This window comes from Gasterosteus aculeatus, chromosome 9 (genome assembly GCF_964276395.1).
Source record: "Gasterosteus aculeatus chromosome 9, fGasAcu3.hap1.1, whole genome shotgun sequence".
Classification (NCBI taxonomy): Eukaryota; Metazoa; Chordata; class Actinopteri; order Perciformes; family Gasterosteidae; genus Gasterosteus; species Gasterosteus aculeatus.
In genome coordinates, this window is record NC_135696.1 from 22,846,910 (window position 1) to 22,873,239 (window position 26,330).

At 50.3% G+C, this 26,330-nt stretch overlaps 1 protein-coding gene across 2 annotated transcripts; it reads left to right on the forward strand.

Moving 5' to 3' along the window:
- The first annotated feature begins 348 nt into the window (after positions 1-348).
- On the forward strand, positions 349-26,082 carry LOC120824573 (spectrin beta chain, non-erythrocytic 1). Of its 2 annotated transcripts, XM_040185448.2 has the most exons (36): positions 349-536; positions 5,568-5,792; positions 7,547-7,698; positions 8,010-8,183; positions 9,659-9,750; positions 10,551-10,631; positions 10,890-11,005; positions 11,805-11,917; positions 12,162-12,349; positions 12,443-12,560; positions 12,727-12,885; positions 12,963-13,265; positions 13,423-13,576; positions 13,707-14,577; positions 14,664-14,801; positions 14,911-15,667; positions 17,207-17,409; positions 17,721-17,811; positions 17,977-18,123; positions 18,374-18,637; positions 18,804-19,028; positions 19,114-19,203; positions 19,459-19,719; positions 19,859-19,989; positions 20,074-20,278; positions 20,363-20,737; positions 20,837-21,081; positions 21,162-21,300; positions 22,067-22,151; positions 22,324-22,520; positions 22,764-22,870; positions 22,953-23,001; positions 23,590-23,801; positions 23,883-24,056; positions 24,137-24,179; positions 24,872-26,082. In XM_040185448.2, the coding sequence occupies exons 2-36, from the start codon at positions 5,642-5,644 to the stop codon at positions 25,073-25,075; spliced, it is 7,014 nt and encodes a 2,337-aa protein (XP_040041382.2). In that variant the 5' UTR covers positions 349-536; positions 5,568-5,641; the 3' UTR covers positions 25,076-26,082. The 2 variants fall into 2 exon arrangements, with proteins under 2 accessions (XP_040041382.2, XP_077936096.1); XM_078079970.1 differs by lacking the exons at positions 349-536; positions 5,568-5,792; positions 7,547-7,698 and adding an exon at positions 7,757-7,960.
- Positions 26,083-26,330: the final 248 nt, after the last annotated feature.

Sequence of the window (26,330 nt, forward strand, 5' to 3'; positions counted from 1 at the left end):
TTGCTGCTGAGGAGAAGAACCTTAAATTAAGTTGATGAAGAGAAACAAACAAGTATGTATCAGGTTATTGATCTCTGCCTTAAGATTGAAACATTCAGGGTTTAACTGATTTAATTAGAATTTAAAATCTATCAGAAGGTGGAAGAAGATAAACATCTTTATCTGGGACAGCGGGTTGCTAGGCAACGGGAGCAGCGGAGGAAAGGCCGATGACGCAAGCAGGAAGTCCCCCGTAGGACCGCTCGGTTCAGACTATGCGGTCCTTAAAGGACCCGCCCTCTTAGACCGGAAATCCGGGTCCTCGTGAGGACGCAGCCCACCAAATGAGAGGCAGCTAGCTGTGTTCGGAGGATGAGGAGGGGGAGGAGGAAGGGGAGGAGTGGGGAGGGGGAGGAGGAAGGGGAGGAGTGAGGAGGGGGGGCAGTGCGGATTCTTTCCCGTCATTCCCTGCAGCAGCCTCCCGTCCGCCGCTCCTCCCGCCGGACTCCTCGCGTCCTCGGCTGAAGTTCGCAGACTCTCTGAGATCTTCTGAGCAGGTAAGCACCTTGTACTGGTCTCTGCTGGTCTCTAGTGTATTTCCGCTGTGATTGCATCGGATCCTTCGGTAAACTTGCCAGTCTGAGGAGACTCTGTCTGCGGCCGTGAGTCCTCCGGGAGGCCCGGTCCCTCTCCACCGGTCCTCCCGGCCTCCTGCACCCGGGCCGCGGCGCTCCTCGGCCCGCGTGTCCGCCCCCAGCAGCCATTAGGGTCTGAGGATGGAGGAGAATAACGGTGCGCCATGCGTGGAGCAGAACCAGGCGTGGCCGCGGGAGGAGGAGGAGGTGTGTGCGTGCACGTCCATGCAAGCGCGCGCAACCCGCGCGTTTGTGTACGCGCGCGCGTTCAGGACAATAAACAGAACCTTCTCGGTACCGTGAGGGACCCGAGTACCCGGATGGAGAGAAGCAGCGGCCTCCAGAACCTCCTGTGATCATGTTTGTGTTTCCTCTTCGTGATCAATAAGCAGTTAATTCTTCTTCCTGCTCTTCACCGTTTGATGCTTCTCTAGTTTGAAACATTTGACGGACTTGTTTTCAGACCATCAATCAAATGTTGACAGATGAAGATGGAAATCATCGCCAGTACAAACCGTCTCTGCGCTTCGTTTACGTTCTCCAGACGCTCCCTAGATGTTCTCAGGCGATCTCTAGATGTTCTCAGGCGATCTCTAGATGTTCTCAGGCGATCTCTAGATGTTCTCAGGCGATCCCTAGATGTTCTCAGGCGATCCCTAGTTCTCTAGATGTTCCCCAGAGGTCCCCCCTTGTTCTCTCTATGTACTTTAGGTGTTCAGTCCCTCAACATTCAGAGGACCCTGTGTAGGACAGCAGAAGGATTTCCCCCAGTGTTGTTCTCCAAACTCCTAGAACGCTTGGAAACCGGTGCTGAAGGAGATCCATATCCTGTGAGAGCCCATTAGTGTTAATGGAAGCCGACGGGAAGTCGTGTCCTCCGGGAATCACAGGAGCGATCAATGCGAGAGGAACCGAAACGTTCCAGAGACGTTCACAATGGGAACAAGTTGTCTGAGTGGTTTACAATGTGTTTACATCTCGGTTTGATAGTCAGACAGCATAGCATAGCATAGCATAGCATCTCAACCAGTGGGACTTCTGACTACATCTCAGAGGAACGTATATTTCGTCTTCTTTGTGTCTTGGGTTGATTTAATAAATATGATTCATTATTTCAGAGACAGCTGATCAGTGGCTCCTCATAAGTTTATTGATAATTAATCTTGTTGGTTTCATTAAAAAGTGTGTGTGTTTTTTTTGCTGTTTCTGGAACTGTTGACTTTGTTTGGGCTCGTCTGTGCTATACATCCTATCAACACACACACACACACACACACACGCTGTTAAAGTGTAGAGTGTGGTTGTCCAATCAGGGTGGAGACCAGAAGTTCTCTCATCACATCACAGTCTAATAGCTAGCTTGTGTTGTTAGCTTTATTCTAGCATAAGACGTCTAAAATGACTTCTGACTTCTGTCTGGATTTATTCCCTCAGTAAACGTTGTAAACATGAGTTTATGTCTCAGTCTCTAGTTTCAAGTCTTCTTCAACACAGCATGATGTTCATTTAGTGACTGATGGTCCATTTAGAGTCAAACAGACCATAAAGCAGGGGACGCTTTGGGGCGGGGCCACCTGCTGATTGACAGGTCTCTAAGGCTGGATTTGAATTGTCTAATAAAGGACCCCCTGACATCTATTCCTAACTACCTTTCCTTGACCTGTGGAATACGTCACAGGGTCAAGGAAAAGTGGTTAGGAGAGTTGATGAGGACTTAGGAAAGGACAAGGCGGTGTTTAGTGAATGGACTCCTCTTCCACTGAGCTGCTAGTTGTGATGGACGGAGACGCTTGTTGGGGACGTCCGTCTGCAGCGGCTACAAAGAAGCGTCTCCGATGCTTCATGTGTTGTTAGTGTGAGTCGTGCAGACACACAAACAACCAGGTTCAAAGGAAAACGTTATTAACGCAAACCAGTTAGTCACATGATCTGATCTGCGTACTGAACCGACCAATGAAATGTCTACTTAAGAAAGCATTGAAGTTCCTTTCCTTATTCAGAGAATTCCTAGGCTGGAGTCGAATTGTCAAATTCGCTTAATAGACCATAAAGCAGGGGATGCTTTAGGGCGGGGCTACACGCTGATTGACAGGTCTCTAATAGACCATAAAGCAGGGGATGCTTTAGGGCGGGGCTACACACTGATTGACAGGTCTCGGATAGACCATAAAGCAGGGGGGGCTTTAGGGCGGGGCTACACACCGATTGACAGGTCTCAAATAGACCATAAAGCAGGGCGGGGCTACACACTGATTGACAGGTCTCGGATAGACCATAAAGCAGGGGGTGCTTTAGGGCGGGACTACACACTGATTGACAGGTCTCAAATAGACCATAAAGCAGGGAATGCTTTAGGGCGGGGCTACACACTGATTGACAGGTCTCTAATAGACCATAAAGCAGGGGGTGCTTTAGGGCGGGGCTACACGCTGATTGACAGGTCTCTAATAGACCATAAAGCAGGGCGGGGCTAATCACATTCAGTAACCGATTCCCTCGGACCGTCAGTAAACAAGCAGCTGGTCACATCACGCGTCATTTATCTGACGCTTTTATCCAAAGCGACTTACAATAAGAACATTTCAACCATCAGGACACAAACTCAGAAGAACAAGAAACAAGAAAAGTGCAATTTCATCAAATAAGCCGATGTACAACTTGCTGTAGATAAGAACCATTATAAGTCCAATGTAAGTGCTGCAGGTAGTTAGTGTGTTAGTGGAGGTAGAGTCTGAAGAGGTGTGTCTTTAGTCTGAAGATGTGAAGGCTCTCTGTGGTCCTGATGTCTTCAGAGACCTCCTTCCACCATTTAGGAGCAGGACAGCAAAGAGTGGAGATCTAGTCGAGTGTTTTGCTCTCAGTGAGGAGGAACAAGCAGTTTATCACATGCAGAGCAGAGAGGTCAGAGGTCAGAGGTCAGGTAGAGGTCAGACATTGACTTCTAGGAGCTCAGGTGAGCACTGGCCAATGGTAGCGCTTCAATGCTGCACAGGGCGGGGCTTACTATGCGGGGCAGTGGGATTCATAACAACAACAATAACAACAACAACATTATCCTTTAAAACTTGACTATAGCAATGTATGTGTGTATTTATATGTGTGTATTTATATGTGTGTATTTAAATGTGTGTATTTATGTCTCCATCTGCTCTGTTTTGTCCTCATGAATGAGTTCTGTGTTCGATGTCTGATCAACGACACTCCCTGTGTGTGTGTGTGTGTGTGTGTCACCTGTCTCCCTGCAGCAGCTGCCTCACACACACACACACACACACACACACACACAACTTCTGCTGTGTGGATGTTGTGTGTTTCCTCAGCTGTGACTGTCCACGCTTCATGGAGTCTTTCCTTCAGTCAGCACACACAAAAGCAACCCATGCTAAGCTAGGCTAACACTAATAGTTGCTCTCCCTCATTTGTTTGTTGTTACAAGCTAATACGCTAACACATGTTAGCTAATTAGCATCAGTTACATGCATGCTTCTGCAACTGTGTCTGCGGCTTTCGTCGTGTCGATGGACTCGTTTTTATTCATGGTTCTATAGTTTGATTCGTGGTTCTATGGTTTTATTTGTGGTTCTATAGTTTGATTCGTGGTTCTATGGTTTTATTTGTGGTTCTATAGTTTGATTCGTGGTTCTATGGTTTTATTTGTGGTTCTATTCTTTGATTCGTGGTTCTATGGTTTCACTTCCTGGTTGTAAAGTCCTGCGTGTGTTGCAGAGCGATTCACCTCCAGAACAACAGGTGGAGACACGTGTTTTGTTGAAGACGACCTGGAGAGTCACGTCTTTGTGTGTGGAAGTCGCTGGTTGCTTTATTTATTGATCATAGACTTTATTGCCCCGTGCATCCACACTGCTGCTTTTCATCAAGGACACATTTGTCCCGTATTTTCCTCCACGACTTTGTCCCCTCGTTTGTGGAGATCTCCCTCCATGAATCAGAGGCCATCCGGCGTCCTCATAGTCCGCCAATGACGGCTTGTACAAGCGCTCATATTTACGCATTTCTTCCCTCAAAAGCTCTTCAATCTGATCCGTTCTCTCGTAAACGTTCTTCCTTTTAATAACGGCCGTATTGTGCTGTGAAAACGGAGACGTGAGACTCTAAAGGACGTAGTCAGAGACCAATCACAGCCTGGTGACGCGCGTAAGGAGGTGTGAAAAGACACGCGAGGGACACGCACACGCTAGAGCCCCTTGCGTGTCTCTGAAAGCGCACACGATAAACTAGGCTTTCCGTGGCCGTCGTCACGTTGGTGGAATGTGGAGCCAGAGGGCGGCGCTCGTGACCCTTCCTGCCCCCCCCCCCTCCTTCCTGTCAGCCTCCCAGTTTACTCTGCTCTCCTCTAACATCTTTTCTTTAGAATAAACCTCTCGGCTTTAATTAGGATTTATTTATTTAATGATGTTTCAAACGTAAATCTAAATGTTGTTCCACTTTCTCGTGTTGCTGGATTCATGTTTGTTTGACATTGTGTACTAATACATGACGTTGCTGTTCTGTGAGAACCTTCAAGTACAAGTAGTACCAGCAAGTAGAAGTAATACTGTAATGAGTACTTAAGTCAGCGTACTTGTTAACTGCCTCCTCTGCTTCTCGAGTTACCCTACGACCTTTGACCTCTGACCGATGGTCCTCCTGACTGGCAGCCCTTAAAGAGTTGTTTCCACCATCCAGCAGAGGATTCTGGGAAGTGCGCTCCGTTAATGGTCCCCGAGGACGTCCTTAATGGGAGGACGTCCTTAATGGACGCTTGTGCTTCACTTCCTCCATTAGCTCCAGTCAGCTGACCGAGCAGGACACAACGTTATGTCATCACGACGTCATCGCATCAAACATTTCAATGTTTACACATAAACCTGAGTGACAGGTGTGTGTGTGTGTGTGCACTGTGACACACACGTGTATTATATGTGTTTCTATTGATGTCCTGACGTCCTTTAGGACTCGGCCTGAAGCCGCCGATGAGGACGCGTCCCCGCTGACTTCGAGGTGTGTGTCAGAGGTGAAAGGTCACGATGACGACGGTCGCCGCCGACTTGGATCACCTGGAGCTGCAGCAGCAGTACAGCAGCAACGACACGGTCAACAACCGCTGGGACGAGGAGTGGGACAACGAGAACAGCTCGGCCCGCCTCTTCGAACGCTCCCGCATCAAAGCGCTGGCAGGTAGGAGCCCCCCGACCCCCGACCCCCGACCCCGACCCCCCACCCAACATGACTCTTTGATCCCTCTTATATTTAAACGCGTGTCAGAGCAGTGAGCGCTTCTTCACAGCAGGGAAGTTTCAACAGTTTTATTCTGAAGGGATTTTATTTTGAAGGGTTAGGTGCTCATGTGTTTTACACTGAAAGGGTCAACTCACAGGTGTCTTATTGTGGCTCTGCTGACAGCTGGATGTTGTTCTTATACTCGTATTACGTCCAATCAGCTGACGGCCTCAGACAGAGGAGCCGGGCGCTCTCTGCTGATTGGTCGGGACACCCTGCTTCCTCTTCTGCTTTTGGACACTAGATCAGACTTCTGTTAGCAGGATAATAAATAATGTCAGTCGTGTCCAGGAGAAACTGATACATGAAGTCATGTTTCTGTACCTGATTATTTAAATGTTCCGTCCTTTAAACGTGTGAGTTAACTGATAACTCAGTTAACTCAGTTAACTCACTGGTCAGGAGACCAGTAATATCTAGTAACTCATAACAGATTTATAGCAAAATAGCTGCAGGTCCTTTGTATCTCTAAAGCTGAAGTATCCGGAGGGAGGAGGAGAATATAACGTAATGCAGGATGTTTGTTTCTTATTTTCTGTCCTACAGTCAGAATGTGAAGGAACAATGAAGGGAACCCCCCCCCACCCCTCTAACCCCGCCCTCCTGTTCACATCCACAATGACATCATTCTCATATCCATGTTTTTAAAGGAATATTCAACTCCGAGTGCTTGTTGGTAACGTCCCCCCACAGAAGAAGGTCCTGGGTTCGACCCCCCAGCACCTTTCTGCATGTTCTCTCCTCAATCCACAGACCTGCTAATGGGGGTTAATGGTGACCCCCCCCTGGGGTGAGGATGTGAGGGCAGTGTTTCCCCACCGTTATTACAGTGGCTGCTGATTCCACACACACACACACACACACACACACACACACACACACACACACACACACACACACACACACACACACTGACCTCTGGACTCTTGGCTCCCGGAGACACAAGGACTTCTTCTTCTTCAGTTGCAATTCAACTTTTCTTCTTCTGTGGTGTTGAAACCCGTCTGGATCTCCAGGTGATTTAGTTATTAAATAAGAACCTGAACGACTTCGTCATCACGAGGAAGACGCTTTGTCTGGAGGCGGAGCTTTACATCAGCTGATCAGCTGTGTAGATTTTATTCATAAACACTCGGGCAGCAGCTCGCCCAGCAATGGCGGAGGAGGCGGGGCCTCACTTCAAATACAGCTGCAAGGTCAGAAGCAGCAGAAGAAGAGGGAGGGTCAAAGGTCATACACAATGGTTCCTGAGAACCTCAAAGAGCTTCTGAACTCAAGACGACATGTTTCAATTCCTCCCGAAGACGTGAAGGTGAAAAGCCAACCAACCAATCGAAAGGCTCCTCTGATGACGTCATGTTTACAGTTCAATGAGAGTCGATGACATCACAACAAAAACATCATGAGAGACATTTTCCTCTAGGTTCTTCTTCTCCTACTCTCAATACTACAAATAATAATATGAAAACCAAAAAAAGTAACAGTACTTAAATATTTGATCATCATCACTTTGAGGACTGGCTCCTGATTGGCTCTGATCAACATGCGTTATATTTGTAACTGTTTAATCATCAGACACCCTGATAGTTAAATATCTGGTAACATAAAGTGACCTATATTGTGCGTGTGTGTGTGTGTGTGTCTGTGTGTAGATGAGCGGGAGGCGGTGCAGAAGAAGACCTTCACTAAGTGGGTAAACTCTCACTTGTCCAGAGTCTCCTGCAGGATCACAGACCTCTACATGGACCTGAGAGACGGACGGATGCTGATCAAACTGCTGGAGGTTCTGTCAGGAGAGAGGCTGGTACAGTACACACAGTACACACATGTCAGGAGAGAGGCTGGTACAGTACACACAGTACACACGCAGTACACACATGTCAGGAGAGAGGCTGGTACAGTACACACAGTACACACATGTCAGGAGAGAGGCTGGTACAGTACACACAGTACACACACAGTACACACATGTCAGGAGAGAGGCTGGTACAGTACACACAGTACACACATGTCAGGAGAGAGGCTGGTACAGTACACACAGTACACACATGTCAGGAGAGAGGCTGGTACAGTACACACATAGTACACTTCTCCTCCTTCTCTGCATGTGTGCAGCCAAAGCCCACCAAGGGCCGGATGCGTATTCACTGTCTGGAGAACGTGGACAAAGCTCTTCAGTTCCTGAAGGAGCAGCGGGTTCACCTGGAGAACATGGGTTGTCACGACATTGTGGACGGGAACCATCGCCTGACTCTGGGCCTCATCTGGACCATCATCCTCCGCTTCCAGGTAAGGACCCCGGCTCCCCTCGGGTGGAACCGACAGGTGAAGCACAGGGAACAAAGTAGGCCGTCGGTGGGAGAGTCGTTCCCTGGAAGGAAAAGAAGTTCAGTCTTGTAAAGGTTGTAAGAGATTCGTGCTGCTACTTGTGTCTCAGATTGGAGAAAAGAGCGGATTAGTTGGGTGTCATCGGCGTAGCGATGGTAAGAGAAACCATGTGCGTGAATGACCGAGACAGTTAGTGTACAAGGAGAAGAGGAGGGGACACATTAAAATAACACTTTTACCAACAAAAATGTTTCTTCACACTTTTTTCTGTTTCCCTGGTAACCCTGAGGGTTTGTCTAATACCTGAAACTATCATTACCATCCCATAATATCCTTATGCAATGCATTGGTCAATGCTCCAGTGAATAGGAAGGACCTTAATAAGTACGACCTAAAAACGGGAGATAAAGCTAATGTTATGCTAGCATGAAGCTAAAGTAAAGGTAACACAAAGCTAAATTAATGCTAGCATAAAGCTAATGTGACTCACATACACTCACAACACAGGTCTATGGTTATCTATTTGCCAGTGCACTTTATTTTTAACTTTTTATTTTTATCCTATTTTATTCTATTGTATCTTACATCCCCACAGCCTTCTATTTTACAATGTAGAGTTAAATTGTAAATTTGTAAAATGAACGTGTCACTTTCTTGAACAATGTTGTATTGTTGTACATTGTCTCATTGTCGTACTGTTCGATGTTTTGCAACAACCGCCATGTCAAATTCCTTGTATGTCTAACTTACTTTGTTCTTGATTCCTGATACTAGCATAAAGCTAATTTTACACTAGCATAAAGTTTATGTTATGCTAGTACAAAGCTAATATTATGCTAGTACAAAGCTAGCATTTATTATTCATTCAATTTAATAAAAAATATACAATATAAAAATACAAAACCTAGGATTCATTAGATAGTTTAGTAGATATTATGCTTTTTATTTACTTTAATAAACACAGTTGCACAAGCAGCTAGTAAACGGTATGATATGATGAACGACTCAGGTTAAACTCCAGATAGCTTATCCAGACCAGCGTCATCTCACGCAGTCTTTGAACAACTAGATAGTTGGAGGTTAGTGCAAATGGTAAATGGACTGTACAGCGCTTTTCTAGTCTTCCGAGTATTTGGAGCGATTTAACACTACATGACATCATTCACCCATTCACTCATTCATACACTGATGACAGGAGCTTCCACACTCAGCGCCACCGGCCCATCAATAACTACCATTCACACACCGTCGTCACAGCTAGGAGCCATGTGGGTTAAGGGTCTTGCCCAAAGACACATGGACATGCGGGTTAGTGGGGCCGGGGACACCCAACCCTCTGATTGGAGGACGACCGCGCTCCCCACTCTCCCACAGTGGCCTCTGCTCACCTGTAGACATCAGACAGGTTCAGGTGTGATGGATGTCTTATCTTTCAGATTCAGGACATCAGTGTGGAGACCGAAGACAACAAAGAAAAGAGATCTGCTAAAGACGCTCTGCTGCTCTGGTGTCAGATGAAGACGGCAGGGTGAGACTGACAACTGCCCTCCCTGTATACTACTGCTACTACTGCCACTGGGACTATGCTGCTGCCAGTACTACTACTGCTACACCAGTACTACTCCTTATACTGTTGCCTACCTCTGATACTTGTGCTACTGCTACTACTACTACTGCTTCTACTGGTACTGGTACTACTGCTACACTGGTACTATTGCTTATACTGCTACCTACTACTGCTACTGGTACTACCGGTACCCTGGTAATACTGCTTCTACTCGTAGCACCCTTTCTCTCTTTCCCCCTGTTGCATGGGCGAGGTATTAAAGAGGGTCTACTTACTTATTGCTATAATGTCAGCATATACACATAGCCCAGATATGAAACCGTCACACACAATCCAACACAAACAGACAATTCAACACCCGGATTTAATAGTCCGTAGGTGGGTATACACGTCGGAGCGCCACGAGATCCTCCACCCAGAAAAGAGGGGTTAGTATTCCCAGTTCTTTGTGTTGTCCATAAGTTAGTTTTTACCCATGTTCAGCCCCCAGCCCCTAATCCCCTCACGCCAGCTGCCCCTAAAAAACCTCCTTTGTCCGGATTCGCTCCCTCCGTTTGAACACCTGCGCGACCAATCGGTCGGGACACGTTCAAACGCATGGTAGACGGTAGGAACTGACATCATCCGGGCGCTACATACTGCTACTGCCGCTGGTACTACTACTACTTGTCCTACTGCTAGCCTGGTACTACTACTACTACTATCATGTTGGTGTGTTAAACCTCTTCTCTCTCAAATATCCCGGTTTGTTGTTTATTCAGATATTCCAACGTGAACATCCGCAACTTCAGCACCAGCTGGAGGGACGGCATGGCCTTCAATGCTCTCATCCACAAACACAGGTAACATCTTCATCATCATCATCATCATCATCCACAAACACAGGTAACATCTTCATCATCATCATCCACAAACACAGGTTACATCTTCATCATCATCATCCACAAACACAGGTTACATCTTCATCATCATCATCCACAAACACAGGTTACATAATCAGTTATCCAAAGATAATAAAATCCTAAATTTGAGGTTTTATTTCATAATTACTTATATTAGATATTTCAGATTAATGATGTTGTTGTCATTTGCTTTTTCAGACCAGATCTGGTTGATTTTGACAAACTGAAGAAATCCAACGCTCATTACAACCTGCAGAACGCTTTCAACCTGGCAGAGCAACACCTGGGCGTCACGCAGCTGCTGGACCCAGAGGGTAACATACGGGTCCAGTTTAACTAAACCTGACCGTAGACACCTCCAGTTTAACTAAACCTAACCTTAGACACCTCCAGTTTGACTAAACCTGACCGTAGACACCTCCAGTTTGACTAAACCTGACCGTAGACACCTCCAGTTTGACTAAACCTGACCGTAGACACCTCCAGTTTGACTAAACCTGACCGTAGACACCTCCAGTTTAACTAAACCTGACCGTAGACACCTCCAGCTGGACTAAACCTGACCGTAGACACCTCCAGCTGGACTAAACCTGACCTTAGACACCTCCAGTTTGACTAAACCTGACCTTAGACACCTCCAGTTTGACTAAACCTGACCGTAGACACCTCCAGTTTGACTAAACCTGACCGTAGACACCTCCAGTTTGACTAAACCTGACCGTAGACACCTCCAGCTGGACTAAACCTGACCGTAGACACCTCCAGTTTGACTAAACCTGACCGTAGACACCTCCAGTTTGACTAAACCTGACCGTAGACACCTCCAGTTTGACTAAACCTGACCGTAGACACCTCCAGTTTGACTAAACCTGACCGTAGACACCTCCAGCTGGACTAAACCTGACCGTAGACACCTCCAGTTTGACTAAACCTGACCGTAGACACCTCCAGTTTGACTAAACCTGACCGTAGACACCTCCAGCTGGACTAAACCTGACCGTAGACACCTCCAGTTTGACTAAACCTGACCGTAGACACCTCCAGTTTGACTAAACCTGACCGTAGACACCTCCAGTTTGACTAAACCTGACCTTGCTCACCTATTCAATGCAGATATCAGCGTGGACCATCCTGATGAGAAGTCCGTCATCACCTATGTGGTGACGTATTACCACTACTTCTCCAAGATGAAAGCTCTAAAGGTGGAAGGCAAACGCATCGGAAAGGTGAGAAAACCGATTCAGATCAACTAACTGACTTTAATCAGAAGATTTAGAAGCCGTTTATTGCCACATACAGGAGTTTGTCTTGGCGCAATAAAAAGAAATAAATTATGAAAAATGTTACAATGTTATATTCACCAGGTAAATATTAGTTCATCAATATTATTATATGATGCTGGGATTTCTGGCAGAAACATTCACACGAAACCCAAAAGTATGCAGATGAACACTTTGTTCCTGCGTCCAGGTGTTGGATAACGCCATCGAGACGGAGAAGATGGTCGAGAAGTACGAGTCTCTGGCCTCAGACCTGCTGGAGTGGATCGAGCAGACCATCATCATCCTCAACAACAGGAAGTTCGCCAACTCCCTCGGCGGTGTCCAGCAGCAGCTCCAAGCCTTCAACACCTACCGAACCGTGGAGAAACCCCCAAAGTCGGGACCCTCAACATTTCAGTTCCCCGCCCGCTAACACCACCTCCGGTGCCTCCACCTCCATTTAACCCGGGTCCTCTCATCTGCATGCAGGTTCACAGAGAAGGGGAACCTGGAGGTTCTTCTGTTCACCATCCAGAGTAAGATGAGAGCCAACAACCAGAAGGTCTACATGCCCAGAGAGGGAAAACTCATCTCGGACATCAACAAGGTGAGAGCTTCTTCACCTTTCAGCTCAAGGTTCAGATTTATGTTTGAATCAGCTGGGGTCCATTTCTTGATCCGTCCTGAAACACATTGAAACACAGCCTTGGACCCCTGAATCAGGACAGTTTGAGGACCGTTTAGTGTTTGATGGTGACCATGTTCTCCTCCAGGCCTGGGAGCGGCTGGAGAAGGCGGAGCACGAGAGGGAGCTGGCTCTGAGGATGGAGCTGATTCGTCAGGAGAAACTGGAGCAACTCGCCAGGCGCTTCGACCGCAAGGCGGCCATGAGGGAGACCTGGCTGAGTGAGAACCAGAGACTGGTGTCGCAGGTGAGAAGACGCACAGCCGGCTGATGCTACACGTTAGCAACGCGAAGCGACCACACTGACGCATTCTTTCTCTCCAGGACAACTTTGGTTTTGACCTCCAAGCCGTGGATGCGGCCACCAAGAAGCACGAGGCCATTGAGACGGACATTGCGGCGTACGAGGAGCGCGTCCAGGCCGTGGTCTCTGTGGCGAAGGAGCTGGAGGCGGAGCACTACCACGACATCAAACGCATCACAGCCAGGAAAGACAACGTGATCCGGCTGTGGGAGTATCTGCTGGAGCTGCTGAAGGCCCGCAGACAGAGACTGGAGATGAACCTGGGCCTGCAGAGGGTCTTCCAGGAGATGCTCTACATCATGGACTGGATGGACGAGATGAAGGTACAATGATGAAACAAACCCAAACAATGTCCAGCACAGCGAGGGCAAACAGGCAGTAACTGTTAGCTTCCTCGCTGCGCTCTGCTTCTAATCTTTGCATTGGAGGAGCAGGCTGATCCTCCTGAGTGTTGGTCTTCTGTTTGTCTTTGGTTTCCAGATGTTGCTGCTGTCTCAAGACTATGGCAAGCATCTGTTAGGCGTTGAGGACTTGCTGCAGAAACACGCCCTGGTGGAGGCTGACATCGCCATCCAGGCTGACCGGGTGAAGGCAGTCGGCACCAATGCCACCAAGTTCTCTGTCAACAACGACGGTGAGCAGCGTGGAGCAGGGACACTGGTCCTCCTACTTTGATGAGGTTAACCAGTAATTGTGATGTCAGCTCAAGATTCCTGTAGAGAACTAAATCCTATACGTGCTGATGATAGTGGGTTCTTGTCCAGGCTACAAGCCCTGCAACCCTCAGGTCATCCAAGATCGGGTCTCCCACCTGGAGTTCTGCTACCAGGAACTGACCCAGCTGGCCGCTGAGCGCCGTGTCCACCTGGAGGAGTCCCGCCGCCTGTGGAAGTTCTTCTGGGAGATGGCGGAAGAGGAAGGGTGGATTCGTGAGAAGGAGCAGATCCTGTCCTCTGTGGAGCACAGCAAGGACCTGACGGGGGCGCTACGCCTCCTCAGCCAGCAGCGCGCCCTAGAGGACGAGATGAGCGGTCGCGCCGGCCACCTCAAGCACACCATTGTGGAGGGCCGGGCTATGGTGCAGACCGACCACTTCGCCGCCACCAAGATCCAGGAACGTATCGATGACCTGCAGGCCCAGTGGGCGGCGCTGGAGCAGCTGGCGGCGGTGAGGAGGAAAAGGCTGGAGGAGGCGCTGGCGCTGCACCAGTTCCAGGTCGATGCGGACGATGTCGACGCCTGGACGCTGGACGCCCTGCGAATTGTCTCCAGCGGAGAGACGGGCCACGATGAATTCTCCACCCAGGCCCTCTTCAGGAAGCACAAGGACGCATCAGCGGAGGTGGCCAGCTACCGGCCGGTCATCGACTCACTCCACGAGCAGGCTGCCTCGCTGCCTGAAGAGGAGGCTGAGTCGGAGGAGGTGCGTGGACGTCTGGCCGGCATTGAGGAGCGCCACAAGGAGGTGACCGAACTGACAAAGCTGAGGAAGCAGGCACTGCACGACGCTCTGGCACGCTACAAGATGTTCAGCGAGGCCAACGCCTGTGAGGTTTGGATCGACGAGAAGGAGCAGTGGCTGAACAGCCTGGAGATCCCCGAGAAACTGGAGGACCTGGAGGTCATACAGCACAGGTAGGACCACAAGAGGCCGCACGCGTGTTTGTGACTGTCCGTCTCCTTCAGCCAGCACTGGTTTCATGTGGCTGCTTCCTTGGCAGGTTCGAGAGTCTGGAGCCGGAGATGAACAACCAGGCGTCCCGTGTGGCCGTGGTAAACCAGATCGCCCGGCAGCTGGTGCACAATGGTCACCCGAGTGAAAAGGACATCCGGACTCAGCAGGATAAACTCAACAACCGGTACGAACAGACGCTTAACAGATAATATAAAAGCAAAATACAAAGATCCAACAACGTGTGTTTGTCCTCTGTGTGAACCCCTGCAACTGATCCTCTCCTCTACTCGTAGGTGGAGCCAGTTCCGAAATCTGGTCGACCAGAAGAAAGAGTCCCTGAACTCGGCTCTGGGGGTGCAGAACTACCACCTTGACTGCAACGAGACAAAATCCTGGATCAAAGAGAAGACCAAAGTCATCGAGTCCACCCAGGAGCTGGGCAACGACCTCACCGGGGTCATGGCCCTGCAGCGCAAACTTACCGGCATGGAGCGCGACCTGGCTGCCATCGAGGACAAACTTGGCGACCTGCAAGGCGAGGCCAAGCGGCTGGCGGAGGAGCACCCCGACCAGGCGAAGGCCATCACGGGTCGCCTGGCCGAGATCACCGCCGTCTGGGAGGAGATGAAGAACACTCTGAAGAACCGCGAGGAGTCGCTGGGCGAGGCCCGGAAGCTGCAGCAGTTCTTGCGCGAGCTGGACGACTTCCAATCCTGGCTGTCCCGCGCTCAGACGGCCATCGCCTCCGAGGACATGCCCAACACTCTGACGGAGGCCGAGAAGCTAATGGCTCAGCACGAGGGAATCAAGAACGAGATCCGGAACTACGAAGAGGACTACCAGAAGATGCGGGACATGGGGGACATGGTGACACAGGGCCAGACGGACGCCCAGTACATGTTCCTTCGACAGAGGCTGCAGGCACTCAACACCGGCTGGAACGAACTGCACAAGATGTGGGAGAACCGACAGAACCTGCTGGCCCAGTCTCACGCCTATCAGCTGTTCCTCAGGGACACCAAGCAGGCCGAGGCCTTCCTCAACAATCAGGTAGACACTGCAGTCCCGTCTGTCATGTGATCCACTTAACGTGCTTCAGGGTTGGACCCAACCTCGTGAGTCCGGTTTTTATTTGTGTTTCATAGTCTCTCAGAACAGATCTTTGTCTCTCAGAACAGATCACCTTGTCTCTCAGAACAGATCTCTTTGTCTCTCTGAACAGATCACTTTGTCTCTCAGAACAGATCTCTTTGTCCCTCAGAACAGATCACTTTGTCCCTCAGAACAGATCTCTTTGTCTCTCAGAACAGATCACCTTGTCTCTCTGAACAGATCACCTTGTCTCTCTGAACAGATCACCTTGTCTCTCTGAACAGATCACTTTGTCTCTCTGAACAGATCACTTTGTCTCTCTGAACAGATCTCTTTGTCTCTCTGAACAGATCTCTTTGTCTCTCAGAACAGATCACTTTGTCTCTCAGAACAGATCACTTTGTCTCTCAGAACAGATCTCTTTGTCTCACAGAACAGATCACTTTGTCTCCCAGAACAGATCACTTTGTCTCTCTGAACAGATCACTTTGTCTCTCTGAACAGATCTCTTTGTCTCTCTGAACAGATCTCTTTGTCTCTCTGAACAGATCTCTTTGTCTCTCTGAACAGATCTCTTTGTCTCTCAGAACAGATCACTTTGTCTCACAGAACAGATCACTTTGTCTCCCAGAACAGATCACTTTGTCTCTCAGAACAGATCACCTTGTCTCTCAGAACAGATCACCTTGTCTCTCTGAACAGATCACCTTGTCTCTCTGAACAGATCACTTTGTCTCTCTGAACAGATCACTTTGTCTCTCTGAACAGATCCCTTTGTCTCTCTGAACAGATCTCTTTGTCTCTCAGAACAGATCTCTTTGTCTCTCAGAACAGATCACTTTGTCTCTCAGAACAGATCACTTTGTCTCTCATAACAGATCACTTTGTCTCTCTGAACAGATCTCTTTGTCTCTCAGAACAGATCTCTTTGTCTCACAGAACAGATCACTTTGTCTCCCAGAACAGATCACTTTGTCTCTCTGAACAGATCACTTTGTCTCTCTGAACAGATCACTTTGTCTCTCTGAACAGATCTCTTTGTCTCTCAGAACAGATCGCTTTGTCTCACAGAACAGATCACTTTGTCTCCCAGAACAGATCTCTTTGTCCAAATCACAAAATGTCATCTACTTGCCACATTACACTCTATTCAAGGACACCAGATATTCTGGTCCTCAGGGGAGCAACAGGACTACCATGAACACAACATACAGGTACATGTAGGTCCTGACAAGATGCAGAAGATTCACATCAGAATTCTTTAATGGAATCCTGGGAAGGAAACCAGCTGTCTGCAAGAAAATGTATATTTCTAAACAACTAGTAGAACCAATACCAATAATAATTTATGTCAAGACTGCTCATACAAGTATAAGATTACACACAATGTTGTCAATCTCCACAAACATTACAGTCCAGTGTCCAGAAGATGGACCCTGAACATTTAGTGACTCCTCCTCACCTGTAGCGGTACCGAACCCTGTCCTCGCCCCACAGGAGTACGTCCTGGCTCACACCGAGATGCCCACCACCCTGGAAGGTGCAGAGGCTGCCATCAAGAAGCAGGAGGACTTCATGACCACCATGGACGCCAACGAGGACAAGATCAACGGCGTGGTGGAGGCCGGCAGGCGGCTGGCCAGCGACGGGAACATCAACAGCGAGCGCATCCAGGAGAGAGTCGCCTCCATCGACGACAGGTGGACTTCAGATCCCATTTCATACTTCTCAGATGACAGATCATTGACGAGTTAGTGAAGATCTGCTGGTCTGTTAGAGGCCACAGTGGATGACTTCTGTGCAGCTACGGTGTCTTACTGTTACTATTGATTAGCGCAGCTTTAACGGGTTACAGAGGACCAGAAGTTAATGCCGAGCTGGTTACTGCTCTTTAAATGTAATCAGCCTTTTTGATTAATTAACTGCAGTTTATCACGTTGATTATTTCTCTTATTGTTGATAATTGTAGAAGCCTCCGTTTGTGTGCGTGACCACGTCCTCCGTGTTTCAGACACAAGAAGAACCGGGAGGCGGCCGTGGAGCTTCTGATGAGGCTGAAGGACAACAGAGATCTGCAGAAGTTCCTGCAGGACTGCCAGGAGGCAAGTCTCTTCATGTAGTAGCTTCACGGTTGATTTCTCTACACGTTAAATCTGATTCCAGATCCACTCGAGGGGAGAAGATGGCGAGGCGGGTCATCGTCCAACACGCCGATACGAACGTATTGATCCCACCATGACCCCCTGATAACCTGTGTTTGTGTGCAGCTGTCTCTGTGGATCAACGAGAAGATGCTCACAGCTCAGGACATGACCTACGACGAGGCCAGGAACCTGCACAGCAAGTGGCTGAAACACCAGGCCTTCATGGCCGAACTTCAGGCCAACAAAGAGTGGCTGGACAAGATCCAGAAGGTACGGAGGGCCTGAGCTCTGACTCCGGCAGATCAGCAGCGTCTGGTTGATGACAGGAGTCATTCATCAACACATCATTTCAAATGACATGTCCAATCTCCCGTCCCAAAGGCAACAGCGACTGTACATCATCGCCCAACGATGTGACTCACGCTCAACCAATCAGAACGCGGGATGTCATCTACCCGCGTTACGAACACACAGACGTGTGCATGGGTGTTCACATGTGCTTTGGGTTGTGTGGCTGCAGGACGGGACGCTGCTGGTGTCAGAGAAGCCGGAGACGGAGGCGGTGGTAAAGGAGAAGATGGCGGGGCTCCACGCCATGTGGGAGGAGCTAGAGTCCACCACGCAGACCAAAGCTCAGTGTCTGTTCGACGCCAACAAGGCCGAGCTGTTCACTCAGAGCTGCGCCGACCTCGACAAGTGGATGGGAGGCCTGGAGGGTCAGTTCCAGTCCGACGACTACGGCAAAGACCTGACCTCCGTCAACATCCTGCTGAAGAAACAACAGGTAGGCTCACAGTGGTCCTGAGACAGGTGCAGTACTACTGTGGACAAAAGTACCACTATATGTCTCGTTACACCACTTTTTACTTCTACATTTACAGATTGCATGAGTAGGTGTTGTAGTAGTACTACGAGTAGTACGAGTATCATCAGTAGTGGTTCTCCTGCAGATGCTGGAGAAGCAGGTGGAGGTTCGGCAGAAGGAGGTGGTGGAGCTGCAGACCCAGGTCAAGGCTCTGGGTCAGGAGGTGAAGGACACTGACGAGGTGGACAGTCGGAGGCAGCTGGTGGAGATGAAGTTCCAGGAGCTGCTGGAGCCGCTTCGCTGCAGAAAGAACTTCCTTGTGGAGTCCAGAGAAATTCACCAGTTCAACCGAGACGTGGAGGACGAGATCGTACGTGACCCTGAGACGCTCAGAACGCTGTCCTTCTCTGTGGGAACGTGTCTCGGTATGAGATATGTGATGTGTTGTCTTCCAGCTGTGGGTTCAGGAGAGGATGGCTGTGGTCACGTCCTCGGACCATGGACACAACCTGCAGACGGTCCAGCTGCTCATCAAGAAGAACCAGGTGAGACAACGAATCAGATACCTGAGGCATTCTGTAGCTGAAGGTCTTCTTCCCTTTGCTCCTCTGTATTAAAATCACTTCTGTTCAAAGTTTCCCACCAAAGGAGGACTTGTAGGAGCATTATGACATTGGGACCCCCCTCCCTCCTCCCACAGCGACAACTCACTCTTACTCTTGTGATATATTGTGGATATTAACACACTCGTGATGTGGTAGGAGAGTTCGCCACGTCGCTCAAGGTTTCATCCTCCTCAGACTCTGCAGAAGGAGATCCAGGGCCATCAGCCTCGTATCAGCGACATCCTGGAGCGCAGCCGGGGCCTCCTGAAGGACGTCATCCGCCAGCGCCTGGAAGACCTGCAGGACCTGTGGAGGCGGCTGATGGAGGAGGCGGAGCTTCGCCATGGCCGGCTGGAGGAGGCGCACAAAGCCCAGCAGTACTACTTCGACGCCGCCGAGGCCGAGGCCTGGATGAGCGAGCAGGAGCTGTACATGATGTCCGAGGAGAAGGCCAAGGTAGGAGGAGTTCTATGGCGACACATGACCTCTGACCTAATCGAATGAGGTCAAGACATTGTGTTAGTTTCACTCTGTCACCACCATGGAAACCGGAGCTTGCTGCTTGTTACTTTTCGTAACACAATGTGGTCCTCAGGACGAGATGAGCGCCATCACCATGCAGAAGAAGCATCAGATTGTGGAGCAGGCGGCGGAGGACTACGCCGAGACTGTCCACCACCTGTCCAAGACCAGCAGAGGACTGGTGACGGACGGACACCCTGAGAGGTGAGCGGCCACTCAGATCAAATCATGTGTTATGGTTGACCCTGTGATCCTGGACTAATGTGCGTGTGTGTGTGTGTGTGTCAGTGAGCGGATCAGCATGCGTCAGTCTCAGGTGGATAAACTGTATGCAGGCCTGAAGGACCTATCGGAGGAGAGGCGGGGCAAACTGGACGAGAGGCTCCGCCTCTTCCAGCTGAACCGGGAGGTGGACGACCTGGAGCAGTGGATCGCTGAACGCGAGGTGGTGGCCGGGTCGCACGAGCTGGGACAGGACTACGAGCACGTCACCGTACGTCACGGAGCCCAGCGCTGCAGTCACCGGTCCGCCGCGTGCTTACTTTCAGCGACCTGACCTCTGACCTCCTCTGCTCAGATGCTGCAGGAGCGTTTCCGTGAGTTCGCCCGGGACACCGGGAACATTGGGCAGGAGCGCGTGGATGCCGTCAACCGCCTGGCGGACGAGCTGATCAACGCCGGGCACGGCGACGCGGCCACGGTAGCGGAGTGGAAGGACGGGCTGAATGAGGCCTGGGCCGACCTGCTGGAGCTCATCGACACCAGGACGCAGATCCTCGCCGCCTCCTTCGAGCTCCACAAGTTCTACCACGACGCCAAGGAGATCCTGGGACGCATCCTGGACAAACAGAAGAAGCTGCCAGAGGAGGTGGGCCGAGACCAGAACACAGTGGAGACGCTTCAGAGAATGCACACCACCTTCGAGCGCGACATCCAGGCCCTGGGGACACAGGTGGGTCACAGGGGATATAGGGGGTTTATAGTAACACGGGGCTGTATGGGGACGTTGGTGTAAATAAGTCTTACCTGTTGACCTTTGACTGGTGTGCAGGTGAGGCAGCTGCAGGATGACGCGGTGCGTCTCCAGTCGGCGTACGCCGGAGACAAAGCAGACGACATTCAGCGGCGGGAGAGCGAGGTGCTGGAGTCCTGGAGGAGTCTGCTGGAGGCCTGCGACGGACGGAGGCTCCGACTCCTCGACACCGGAGACAAGTTCAGGTTCTTCAGCATGGTTCGGGACCTCATGCTGTGGATGGAGGATGTGATCCGGGGCATCGAGGCCCAGGAGAACCCCAGGTATCCCGAGTCCCCCCCCGGCCTGCAGAGCTCCACCTTTTGATCTGAGGCTGATGAAACTGTCTGTCTTCCGTGTGCAGAGACGTGTCCTCAGTGGAGCTTCTCATGAACAACCACCAGGGCATCAAGGCCGAGATTGATGCCCGAAACGACAGCTTCACCTCCTGCATTGAGCTGGGGAAGAGCCTGCTGGCTAGGAAGCACTACGCCTCAGAGGAGGTGAGGTGGGGCGGTGAACAGGTAGAACCAGTGTGGACAGGTAGGACAGGTGTGGACAGGTAAGACAGGTGTGGACAGGTATTAATAGGTGTGGACAGGTTTGATCAGGTGTGGACAGGTAGACCAGGTGTGGACAGGTAGACCAGGTAGGTCAGGTGTGGACAGCTAGACCAGGTAGGTCAGGTGTGGACAGGTAGGACAGGTAGGTCAGATGTGGACAGGTAGGACAGTTAGGTCAGGTGTGGACAGGTAGAACAGGTAGGTCAGGTTTGGTCAGGTGTGGACAGGTAGGACAGGTTTGATCAGGTGTGGACAGGTAGGACAGGTTTGATCAGGTGTGGTCAGGTAGGACAGGTAGGTCAGGTGTGGACAGGTAGGACAGGTAGGTCAGGTGTGGTCAGGTAGGACAGGTAGGTCAGGTGTGGACAGGTAGAACAGGTAGGTCAGGTGTGGTCAGGTAGGACAGGTAGGTCAGGTGTGGACAGGTAGAACAGGTAGGTCAGGTAGGACAGGTAGGTCAGGTGTGGACAGGTAGGACAGGTAGGTCAGGTGTGGTCAGGTAGGACAGGTAGGTCAGGTGTGGACAGGTAGAACAGGTAGGTCAGGTGTGGTCAGGTAGGACAGGTAGGTCAGGTGTGGACAGGTAGGACAGGTAGGTCAGGTGTGGTCAGGTAGGACAGGTAGGTCAGGTGTGGTCAGGTAGGACAGGTAGGTCAGGTGTGGACAGGTAGCACAGGTGTAAACATGTGTTGGTGTTTGCTTGCAGATCAAAGAGAAGCTGCTGCAGCTGACCGACAAGAGGAAAGAGATGATTGACAAGTGGGAGGACCGATGGGAGTGGCTTCGGCTCAGTAAGACTCACTCATATATTCATCTGTATCCATCATGAACACAGAGGTCAAAGGTCACAGATGTGCTGCTGAGAGATGATTGGACGTTGCAGCGATGAGTCATCTTCCCCTGGCGACTCCCTTAAGTCTTCTCATGACATCATACAGACGACTCTCCCTCTTCCTCCCCCAGTCCTGGAGGTGCACCAGTTCTCCCGTGACGCTGGTGTTGCCGAGGCCTGGCTGCTGGGTCAGGAGCCCTACCTGTCCGGTAGAGAGATGGGTCAGAGCGTGGACGATGTGGAGAAGCTCATCAAACGCCACGAGGCCTTCGAGAAGTCGGCTGCCACCTGGGAGGAGCGGTTCTCTGCTCTGGAGAGGCTGACCACGGTGAAACATGTTTAACTATCTAACTTTTAGCTTTTATTCCTTTATTTTTAAACTAACCCATAGCACTATATTTCATTTTATCCTGTCGTCCTTTGTCGTACTGTCTGCTGTTACGCACCAACCGCCAAGTCAGATTCCTTGTATGTCAGACACATCATGGCAATAACTGTCTCCTGGATCCTGACTCCTGGTCTGAAGGCCTCCAGCCAATCACAGCTAAGTGTTGGTCTGTCTGTCTTCCAGCTGGAGCTGCTGGAGGTGAGGAGGCTGCAGGAGGAGGAGGAGAGAATGAGGAGGCCACCATCTCCAGAACCTGTTCTGGTGCTGGAGGAGGAGCCTCAGCAGCACAGGTGAGGTCCATTCGTTCCCTCGTTGACTCATTCTATCATTTGTTCATTCACTCGTTCACCAGCTGCGTTTGTGTGTCCTCAGCGGCCTTATCACTCAGAACGGCCTCCCATCAGACCAGGACTCTCCCCGGGTCAGTACTCTGATGAGCTTTGACTCTTTCCACATGTTTTCTGTGATCGATCAGTGGATCAGCTGATCGCTTCAGGTTCACTGAGACGCCGATCAGGTGACGACGTTCCATTCAGCTGTCAGAGTGTATACAGCAAGACATAACTACTTGTACAGGTCATTTATTTAAGGTTAAACGTATTTAAAACAAAAATAAGTCAATGAACTAATGGCCACGACTGTAAAACCAACCGACAGCTCGACCCTCCGAGCTGAGCTGTAAACCAGGAACGTTTTCTTGGCATTAAACGGCAAATAATCAGCAGCAGTGCAGGAAGCTGCAGCTGATCTGCTCTATTTCATTCCTGTAATCTGTTCAGGCGCCGCCGCCGCCGCCAAGCAGACAGTTGCACCGCTGCTGTTTTTTCTTTTTTTTATACATTCGAATATTAATTTTCACATTCTACTAGTTGTTTATAACAACTATCAGAATGTATATTCAAATGTACAGCTTCAGTAAGCTGCTGTGTTTGTTGTGGCTGTGAGTGAAGCTCCGCCTCCTGACTGCCATCCTGCAGGTGAGTTGATTGACGCCTGTCTGTCCCCTCAGGACGGGGGGGAAAAAGGAGATCTGCTGAACGGTGTCTGCGAGCGGAGCTCCAAGGAGCCGAGTCCTGGAACCTCACCGACCTCTGGTAGGAAGAGTAAGACCAGCCAGTCCTCCACGCTACCCCCCAAAGACCAGGACCCCCGCCCTCAGCTGGAGGGTCTCCTGCACCGCAAGCACGAGTGGGAGGCCCCCAACAAAAAGGCCTCCAACAGGTAACCCCAAGACGACCGTAACCTCTGAACCTCCACCCTCTAGCCCTGCGACCCCTGACCCCGCTGCTCTATGATTGGCAGGTCGTGGCACCACGTGTTCTGCGTCATCACCAACCACGAGCTGGGCTTCTACAAAGACAGCAAGGCCGCCACCCAGGGAGCCCACTACCACAGCCAGGCCCCCGTCAGCCTGAGGGAGGCCTCGTGCGACGTAGCCTCCGAGTACAAGAAGAAGAAACACGTCTTCAAACTCCGGTAAGTGACCTCCGACCTCATGCAGGTCACGGCGCGTCATCTGCCCCTTTTATTCCAACTCTCCTTCTTCTCTGTTTCAGGGCGACGGATGGAAACGAGTTTCTGTTTCAAGCCAAAGATGAAGTGAGTTCAGAACAAGCAGAAGGGGCCCGTTTGCCACTCGGGTCTCCTCAGTTCTTCTTCTGTTTGACACGAGGACGATTCCTCAGTTCTTCTTCTTCAGTAGTTTAAACACATTTGATCATCTTGGAGGTGGAACACGTTGAACTAGTGACTCTTTGCTCTCAACTCTCCATCATTTAACGTGCAACAATCTGCCCCCAGTTAGCAGGACGTTTTCTAACCGCGGTCCTTTAGGGACACGCCGTCCTCCGCAGACGCTAACGTTGGATGTTGAGATGGAAGTAGCCTGGCGGCTAGCTTAGCATAGCAGTGCTTTAAGTGGTCCGTTTGCTCCGCCCCCCTTCCCCCTACTTCTGGGACGGGGTAAACGGGGTCGACGTGGCGCATTGGGTAGAGAGGGAGCGCTGGGAACCGCAAGGTTGGCGGTTGGAGCCCCGGCTACATCATGTCCCATGTTGAAGTGTCCCTGAGCAAGACACCAGACCCCTAATTGCCCCCCTGGGTAAAAGCGTCAGCTAAATGACCTGTAATGTAAACGAACGCACGATAACTAGAATATTTTGCATTAATCTCGGTCACATTAACTGCATAGATGAATGTGTTTATGTTGATAACACTAATGTGTATATATACGTATATATGTATATATCTGTATATCTCTTTAAAGTAACTACCCGTGTTGCCCCCTGCAGGAGGAAATGAGCACCTGGATCCAGGCCATCCTGAACGCCGGCGGCGACCGGCCTGACCTGGCGGGCAGCGGTCCCGGCACCCCGGCGTCGGGCCGCGCTCAGACTCTGCCGGCCGGCGGCGACTCGAGTCCCGGCAAGAGAGAGAAGGACAAGGACAAGGACAAGGAGAAGCGCTTCAGCCTGTTCAGCAAGAAGAAAGCGTAGAGGACCAACCGCCTCCTCTGCTGAGCGCGGGCCGGTGGAATCCCGACCCGCGCTCTGATGGGGGGCGAAGCAGATCAGAGCGCGGGTCCAGATTCCAGCTGCCATCAGACTCCATGAAGGACGCCACGAGGAGAACCTTGTTGAGCCTGGTGTTCCCTGTCGCAGTCAGACCCGCTCATCCACTAAATGTCCTCTTAAAACGATTCAACAGAACTTCTGATTCAAGTTTATTCATTCAAACAAACCTGTGTTGCTGGTGACGTCACCAGTGAGCAGCCAATGATGGAGATCACAGGCGCAGCGGGACGGTTTCACCAAAGTCTCCCATCAGCTGTTTAGCTTTTCTGTTTTTATATTTCCAGTGTGATTCTCGTCCTTCCGTTTGAGACGCCGGCTTATCGGGTTCCCTTCACTCGATGTGTCACTGGTTGTGATGTTCGCCGTTCTAACGGCGATTAACGCCTACACTAACTCCGCCTTCTTTGTGATGTCATCAGGAACCTCAAACACTTCCCTTTGAGTTCTACTTTTGTTATTTTTTTGTACTTCTGAGATGTTCTGAGTCCAGTCTTCAGTTCTGAGATGAGGTCCTCAGAGACGGGCTGCGTTCTTCCTCCACCGTTGAGAAATTGGACCAATAGTGCATTTTAGCTTTTTATTGATTTCCCTTTGAGTCGTTGAAATCCTCCGATCAGCTTGGGGGAGGAGCTTATAGACGTCCTGCATGCTTCTCCTGAAACTCCAAGCCGCTCATGTTTCTCTGTGGTTCCACCACGTTCCAGATGAAGAAGCTCAATGTTAGCTTGTAGACGTCGCTGCGTATCTATTGCACCCAACATGTATGGAAGTTAACTCTGCACAATCACTACTCCATCTATAGGAATGAAGAAGAAGAAGAATATTTAAACCCACCATAAAGGCTTTTCTCATGTATGAACCTGCACCTGTAGCCCTGAAAGCTTCTCTCTGTCAAATATGTGTGATGTCATTAAAGCTTTTAAACTTTATGTTTCCTGCTGTTTTATTTGCCACTATCCAGCCTGGTTGAGGGTTGTCGGGGTTCTGGAGGGTTCTTGTGGCCATTAGGGATTTAAGATCCTTTATGGACACTTCTGCCCTGGTCCTTTGTCTCAGGATCCAGGACTCCTAGACTAATCGGATAAAAGGGGAGGGGTGTTGTGTTTCTTCTGCTCACAGAGCTGGTGCTGTGGAGCTTGAACAGGAACAGGTCATTTAGCTGATGCTTTTATCCAAA

Coding starts and splice junctions, on each gene's coding strand:
- LOC120824573 (XM_040185448.2), top strand. CDS start 5,642: ATGACGACGGTCGCCGCCGACTTGGATCACCTGGAGCTGCAGCAGCAG. Junction 17,410..17,720: donor GTCGCCTCCATCGACGACAG/GTGGACTTCAGA, acceptor TCCGTGTTTCAG/ACACAAGAAGAACCGGGAGG. Junction 18,638..18,803: donor TCCTGCTGAAGAAACAACAG/GTAGGCTCACAG, acceptor GTTCTCCTGCAG/ATGCTGGAGAAGCAGGTGGA.